The following is an 8,168-nucleotide window of genomic DNA, read 5'->3' on the forward strand; positions in this document are numbered from 1 at the left end:
TTTTTTTTATTAACCAATGGTATGCACAGCATACAGAGGGGAATCCCACATCAACACAGTCAAGAAAAGACATGTAGGAGCCAGTATTCTAGACATAGTCATTTCAAACCAAGTTTGATTCTCTGTTGTTCCATTCTGAGGACTGATGTCATTCGTGTCCTGTGAGTATTAAAGTGACCTAAAATAATAACAAGGAGTATTGCTTTTCAGTCTACACTGCTCAAAGATTAGTGGTTCAAAACCACAGACAATTTTTATTACATAAAAAATAAACATTGAGATGTTGTTGTTGTTGATGATGATGATGTTATTTGCCATGTAGACAATTTAGTGAGGTGATCTCAGATTTCACTGCTCATTGGGATAATATGAGGAGCATCATAAAATATGGACACCATGTCCAAGCCCACGGTTATTAAATAAAGAACCTACAAAGGAGCAAGACACTGTTACTGGGTCTCCCCTCTGGGGGGAGGGGTTCATTTTTCAGCCACTATGGCCTTCTGATAGGTGAAGGTTTGTGATTCTGTGTACATTGATCTGTAGTGAATTTGCTGTTTTCTTATTCTTTTTTTCTTTTTTCTTTCCTTTTTTTTTTTTTTTTTAGCTTTGGGGAAAAGACTTTCTTAATCCTCTTAAACAGAAATAAAAATTTTCTTACTGATCACCACAGTCTTTATCCAATACTTTTGTTTCCTTCTTGGCCTACCTTATAACAGTGAATCAAACAAACAACTGCAACAAACCTCCTGAGTGTATCACTGTTTAAACTACATAGAACCTAATTCACAGCTACAAGTCAATGAAAATACAAGTAAATCAAATGTTTGCTAAGCAAGTAAGTGTGATAAAAATCCTGCAATGTGCTTGGTCACTAAGAGATCCTTATTAAGACATTTGATGATGTCATCACATAGCTACAGCAAGTCTCTGCCTGTTTCTATACCAGCAGACCATGAATAATGGACTGGTAGACTGGTAGCATTCCTCATTTTTAGAAACCCCAATCACTTGGCTGCTTGGATGGGATTTCTTGCACCCCTTAAGCCGTTAGTGTTTCCCCACTATAAATTAATATAAACTGATATCCTTTCATGTAGATATCTGCTTTTTAAAAGTACTCAATCTTTTTACATTTTTTCAAAAGAGGGCACAAGGGTTGAAGTCTAACCCACTAACCTGAGTAGAGGCACAGGTGAGGCATCTACAGGGGTGAGGACCTCTGCAGACACAGACAGTCCAGGGCCAAAGAGAGCAAGAGGCAGGACGTTGCTCATCTAACTGAAGTTCTGAAGCACATTTGAGGAAAGCAAGAGCCTGGGTCAGAAGTTCCTACTAAAGAAAGAAGGACAGGCTACCAGACACAGAAGGTCAAGAAACCTCCATGGGGGAATGAAGACATGTAGACTTTGAGGTATAGTTGAGCTAAAGCCCATCCCCCTTAAGAGGTACTAAAACTCGGTTAGAGTTTTGTTTCTGAAAAGGAAAATCATTCAACTTTCTACCTAAGATTGTTTTGTGTTTCTCATTAAAAAATGATCTAGGAAATGAACCGTGCTCCACTTGAGCTAGGAGATATGGCTTAATAGACTTCCTATTCTCATACCATTTGGGATTTTTGTGTGCGTATGTGTGTGTGTGGTCAAACCTTCTGGGCCAACCTGACCCATTATGGATGAATCATCAGTATAATAATGTTTTATCCTCGTGGGTCACCAGAAACAATTATGGGTCTTTAATAGCAATGGTTATCTAAGGGTAGGCACTAGAGCTATCTGCCATGACACTGAACCATACAGTGCCTAGATACACAATGTCATGTGACATTTGTTTGGAAGAAACTACACTGAACCATACAGTGCCTAGATACACAATGTCATGTGACATTTGTTTGGAAGAAACTAAAGCGAGAAAGATACTTAGGAAATGGTCAGCCAAAGCTGATGATAAATCGTAATACCAGGAAAAGAAGCTGTGTTTTCCATCTACCTTGATAATTTAGCCAGAAGAAGAAACTCACTTAATTTGATAATCGCCTATTTATTAACACAAATAATAACAAGGAAAGAATGCTACATGTGAGGACAGCAGCCCCTCAGCGGGGTATAAAAGGGGATGTGGGCAGAGAGACTCCCACTTCCAAATCTTCCAACCCACCTTCTTGTAAACCCACCCAGAACCTCCACCTCTGACAACATGGTCAGCTCCGGTTGTAGCTCTGTCTGCTCTGAGGAGGGCTGTGGCCAAGGCTGCTGCCAACCCAGCTGCTGTAAGCCCACCTGCTGCAGGCCCATCTGCTGTGTGTCCAGCTGCTGCCAGCCCAGCTGCTGCCAGACCACCTGCTGTAGGCCCACTTGCTGCAGGCCCACCTGCTGTGTGTCCAGCTGCTGCAGACCCAGCTGCTGTCAGTCTGTGTGCTGCCAGCCCACCTGTTGCCGCCCCAGCTGCTGCCGCCCCAGCTGCTGCAGGCCTTCCTGCTGTCGCCCTAGCTGCTGTGTGTCCAGCTGCTGCAGGCCCTCTTGCTGCATCTCCAGCTGCTGCCGCCCCTGCTGTAGCAGTTCCAGTTGCTGTGTGTCCAGCTGTTGCCGCCCCAGTTGCTGCAAGCCTTCCTGCTGCCGCCCCAGCTGCTGCATTTCTAGCTGCTGCAGGCCTTCCTGCTGCCAACCCAGCTGCTGTCGCCCTAGCTGCTGTGTGTCCAGCTGCTGCAGGCCTCAGTGCTGCATCTCTAGCTGCTGCCGCCCTACCTGCTGCCAGACCTCTTGCTGCCGCCCAGCATGCTCTAGCTGTTCTTGCTGCTGAGCGCTCTCACTCACAGACTCCTGTTCTTCATCACACAGGATTTCTGATGTAGATCACCTGTGAGCTGATCCTGAGCGGCACATTGTAAAGCCTCTGTTCCAACTGATAATGATTTTGCCCTCCAAATGTCTGTCCTTACTCCTGCCTATTATCTTTCTCTAAAATGACCACAAATTTAAATTTTCTCTGAAATCTGTAAAGTTTGTCCTTACACCCAAAATGAAAAATTTGTTCTTTACCGTATTCTTAATGGAGACTCTCTTACATTTTAAATAAATCAGAATTTTGCAGGCATGCAATGTGTATCATGTCTACTTATTTCTCCTCTCAGATTGTTTTCTACATCTGTCAAATTCTGAAGCACAAAGATTTCTCAGTGCAAAGACAGCCTGTGTCAGTTCTGCCCCCAAGGCTCTCCTCTTCCTGTATAGAAAGATGTTCTTGTAAAGCCCCATGGACCTCTGGGCTCAGAACTTGGTCATGTTTAAGAAGCAGCAGTGGATAGAAGAGGTGAAGCCCCAAGGCACAGAGTTCAAGCAGTGAGAAGGGTTGGGTGAGCAAAGCCCTTGCTCACTCAGTCCAGTGAATACACAGCTTTCCCTGGGTCTTCAGTCCCTCAGAGCCCTACTACTTCTGGAGATATTCTGATCACATGATTAATGTTGACTTATTTCATTCCTTAAGTTCATCCAATGCTTCCTCAGGTCACTTACCTGATGAACAACTTTGTCTCAAATCTCTGTATAAAGGCAGGCTGCAGAGGACAAGCAGTCTAATACTTGTACACCCAACCCAGTGCTACTTCCTTCAACAAATATCTAATATAATGAAGAGAGTTTCATGCTGTCAGGTCAAGCCTTGATTTTTGGTCACTGAACTATAAATCTTCTGAACATATTGTGTATTTATTGATTATAATATTTTAAATTTTTAAAATATTGTTGAGTTTTTAAATATATTCTGGATATTAATTTTCTGGGCAATGAATAGCTATATATTTTTTTCTTTTTCCAGCCTTTTTTCTCTCCATTCTGGTAATCCTTTTATGAGATTCAGTTTTTGTAAAGTCTTTCTATCATTTGGAATGTTCTTACATTTTCAAATTTTGAGTTAATGTGTTTTGTCTATTTTGAGTAAGCATTTGTCTAGGGAGACAAGTGAAGGATGCATTTCAATTCTCTATGTAGGCATCTTGTTTTTCTAACACAACTTGCTAAAGAGGCCCTCTCCAAAAATATGTTCATAGCAACTTTATTAAAACTTGGAAGGCATAGTGCATGGGTTTATTTCTGGATTTGCTGTTATATTCCACAGATCAGGGTACTCATCTATTCTTACAGCACTACTGTCCTGTTACTGTTGCCACAACTCTACAGGGTCCTTAGAGGCTGTGTGTGATGCCTCCAACAACTAGTTTAGTGAGAAAGGAACCAAGAAATCAATTCCATTACCAAAATCCCGCTATCTTCTCTTCCGAATAAAATATCAAATCCCATCTAAATTTCTATACATTTCCTTAAAATTCAATGAAGTACTCCTTTGATATTTGTAAAACGACCCTAAAATTTGTTATTTAAAATGGAAGGAAGGAAAAGAGAGAGAGAGAGAGAAAGAGAGAGAGAGAGAGAGAGAGAGAGAGAGAGAGAGAGAGAGAGAGAGAGAGAGAGATCAGGAATAGACAAAGCAGTCTTGAATGTAAAGACAATGTTTTGTTTTGTTTTTCTATTCTGCTGTCAGAATTTTTCTTATCTATGACAAGGGGGCGGGGAGGAGGCATACAAGCAACTCAATGTCTTGGGCTACACCATGCTATATATGTAAGAGTTTACAACTTTTATTAATAAGCTCTAATAAAATCATATGAACAGGATAACACCCAAACATTTATAGGGGGTTATGCTAAGAGACACTAAATGCAGAACCTGAAGCAGGAATTTTGCTTTAACTGAAAATAAATGTTTTTTTTCATACAATATATTTTGATTATGGTTTCGCCTTCTCTGACTCCTCACCCATCCAAATCCATACCCTTTCTTTCTCGCTCTCGTTAGAGTACAAACAGGCATTCAAAAATAATGTAGGTAAAATAAAAAGCAATCAAACTGGAATAGAATGGCGCAAACAAAGAAGAGAAAAATGGCCACAGAAAAAGCACGAGAAATATACATAGATGGAGAGACACACACATTCACATACACTAAAATCCTATAAACCAGAAACCATACTATACGTGCAAAAGACCAGTAAGGGAAGAGAAGAAAGAAAATAAATGAAAATACTGCCCAGACAGAACATTATGAGACGAGGAACCTCCAAAAAAAACGCTGTTGAATTTGTTCTGTGTTGGCCATCTACTTCTAGATCTGCCCTTAGGAGTGGTTTTTTTCATTCAATGGACTCAGTATTCAGTTATGGGACCCCATGTGTCACAACTCAGAGCTTATGAAACTGAGCTGTGCATAATCAAAGAGGTATAGGCCAGATAGCAGTCACATAATTCACATGTCTAGTCCTGATGTTAATCATCCATTTTGTTTTATAGCAGGTACCCTTTAGTCAAAAGTATAAAGTAATGTCTCTTCTATTTGGTGGTTTCTTCTTTTAAAGTGAATCCAATCATTGGACTCCATTCCCTGTTGATCTTATCTCATCAATGTATGTCTGTGTTGTGACTGGTATGAGATTGCCTTATGATAATAAAGAGACAGTATTATTTTATTCAACAATGCTCAAAGTTACTGCTGAATATTACAAGTGACCCAAATTCAGGCTTAGGAAGGGACCCTCATGTCTAGAGGTCCACTGGGATCATCTGGAGACTTGAACAAATGCTGATGCTCAGGCCAGGTAGAAAAAAACTGTCCAGGGCTTGAACCAGGAGTCAACAGTTTGGAATACTCTGTGAATTATTCTCCCCTGCAGCCAGTCATGAGAACCACTGGTTTAAAGAATGTACTCTGCCTAATTAAGGGAGGAAAGGGGCTCAATTTATTTATTTTGTGCTGTGACTTTGAGCCCGGTACCTTGTGTGATTCTGGGCAAGTCTAGTACCAAAAGACCTTTCTTTATTAGAAAGTTATTTTTTATTGAGATTATAATACAATTACATCATTCCTCTCTCTCTGTGTAGTGTATATATAAATTTCTAAATACATACATAAAACCTGCTCAGTCTGTAGTGTTACTTTTATGCATGTTTTCCAGAGATGACTACTTGGTATGGATAACCAATTGATATGTTCTTCCCTGGAGAAGACTCTTGCTCCTACTCTAAGTATTCCTTAGCTGCCTTGTGAGCTTTCCCCATCCATGTTAGCATGTTTATTGGTGTCATCCTTGTCCAATTCATGTTTAAGCAGCTGTGTTGGTGAGATTTTACAGGTGTAGCTTCTGACTTTCCTAGGAGACAAAGTCTCACAACAAACCCCTTGGTGCTCTGGCTGTAACAATTTATCCACTCCCTCTTCAGCAATGATCCCCGAGCCTTAGGCATAGGAGTTAGTTTGTAGATGTATCAGTTGGGACTGAGCTCCACAACTCCTCTAGTAGTCAAAAAGTGTTCCTCTGCCTATTCGTGTGGAAGTAGAGATGCCCTTGTTACTGCAGCAATCCAGCGGAACATCTCCCTCAGGACATGTAATTATTTAAACCCTTCATCTTTTCAAGATTTACAAACATGAGCCTATGAGAAGAAAGCCTATAGACTAGGTTTGGTAAACAAATTAATGTCTCAAAAATAATGCAAAAGGCTTGGTCACTAAAAGGTCCTAATTAAGAAATTTAATGATATTATCACACAGTTATTCCCTGTCTATCAATTCCTCTACCAACAGAGGACTGCAGAGGAACTGAAGCCTTCCTCATATTTGAGACATTAATCACGTAGCTAATTGGATGGGTGCTCTGTGTCCTTTAAGTATTTAATGTATACCAAAATGAATACCTATTATTCTCCTTTTATTTGCATGTGTGATATATGCATATACACATCACATATTTGTACATGTGATACACACATGCATATATCACATATATAATCATGCACACATGTGATATATACATACATATATCCACACATCACATGTGTGTAATTATATATGTGATACATGATGACAAAACACACATGTGCATATACATATGCATGTATATGTAGTATACATACATACATGTGTATATAAAATGAACATTAAGAGAGGAGTCTAATCTACCACTTAAAACATAAAACAGGAGACTCCTCTACTCAGAATCACAACCGGAAGCAGGACATTCAGGTTTAAATTAGAATAAGTGACAATACCACCTGAATATCAAATGAAATTGCAAGATAAATCTTGGGGAAAGGCAGGATATGAGTGCATATGTTCTGTTAAGCCAGAAAGATAGATGGTCAAAGAAGGGAAATAATCCCGTAGGCTAGAGATGAGAAACTTGAACTTTGTAAGCCCATTGAGATTTGCAACCCATTGTAGAGAGAGGCTCTATACGTGACTATTAAAGGGTTGTCTCTGGTTACAAAAAGGTGGGGGGATAAACAACAATATTTCCCCATTCAGTTTTCCACTTTGAAATTGGTCTAGAAGATGTAGGAGTCATATGAACAAGACCTTTCTTTGTTCATGCCAATGGTCTTGATGTACACACTGTCAGTGCCCACCTGACCCATTGTGGATGAGCCATTGGTATAATAAACTTTTATCTACCTGGGACATCAGAAACAAGGATGAGTCTTTAAAAATCGTGACTATCTAAGCATAGACAGTGGAGCCATCCACCATGAGATTGAACCACACAACGACTAGACACACAATGTCATGTGACAATTGTTTGGAAAAAATTAAGGCAAGAAAGATACTTAGGAAATGGTTCAGCCAGAGCTGATGATGAATCTTAATGCCAGGAAAAGAAGCTGTGTTTTCCATCTGCCTTGATAATTTAGCCAGGAGAAGAAACTTGCCTAATTTGATAATCACCTGTTTATTAACCTAAACAATAACAAGAAAGGAATGCTGCAGGTGAGGACAGCAGCCCCTCAGTGGGGTATAAAAGGGGATGTGGGCAGAGAGACTCCCACTTCCAAATCTTCCAACCCACCTTCTTGTAAACCAACCCAGAACCTCCACCTCTGACACCATGGTCAGCTCCTGTTGTGGCTCTGTCTGCTCTGAGGAGGGCTGTGGCCAAGGCTGCTGCCAGCCCAGCTGCTGCCAGACCACCTGCTGCAGGCCCACCTGCTGTGTGTCCAGCTGCTGCAGACCCAGCTGCTGTCAGTCTGTTTGCTGCCAGCCCACCTGTTGCCGCCCCACCTGTTGCCGCCCCAGCTGCTGCATTTCCAGCTGCTGCAGACCTTCCTGCTGCCGCCCCAGCTGCTG

General features: G+C 41.0%; 2 protein-coding genes across 3 annotated transcripts in view; both read left to right on the forward strand.

Annotated features, from left to right (window-relative positions):
• Positions 1-2,196: 2,196 nt before the first annotated feature.
• On the forward strand, positions 2,197-2,799 carry LOC101991804 (keratin-associated protein 4-3-like). 2 transcript variants are annotated; one of them, XM_013354194.1, is made up of 2 exons: positions 2,197-2,303; positions 2,349-2,799. In XM_013354194.1, exons 1-2 carry the CDS (start codon positions 2,197-2,199, stop codon positions 2,797-2,799), a joined length of 558 nt encoding a protein of 185 aa, XP_013209648.1. The 2 variants fall into 2 exon arrangements, with proteins under 2 accessions (XP_013209648.1, XP_005368284.1); XM_005368227.1 differs by having other exon boundaries at positions 2,197-2,799.
• A 5,130-nt stretch (positions 2,800-7,929) lies between these two features.
• Positions 7,930-8,168, forward strand: part of LOC101985396 (keratin-associated protein 4-3-like) — a 519-nt gene continuing 280 nt past the window's right edge. The window contains exon 1 of the mRNA XM_013354191.1: positions 7,930-8,154. Within this exon, the coding sequence (XP_013209645.1) occupies positions 7,930-8,154 (225 nt within the window). The remainder of the gene's footprint in view (positions 8,155-8,168) is intronic.

Source organism: Microtus ochrogaster, unplaced genomic scaffold (assembly GCF_000317375.1).
Source record: "Microtus ochrogaster isolate Prairie Vole_2 unplaced genomic scaffold, MicOch1.0 UNK31, whole genome shotgun sequence".
In the NCBI taxonomy this organism is placed as follows: Eukaryota; Metazoa; Chordata; class Mammalia; order Rodentia; family Cricetidae; genus Microtus; species Microtus ochrogaster.

Bases quoted from the DNA above. Each gene is read 5' to 3' on its own strand.
- LOC101991804 (XM_005368227.1), top strand. From the start codon at position 2,197: ATGGTCAGCTCCGGTTGTAGCTCTGTCTGCTCTGAGGAGGGCTGTGGC.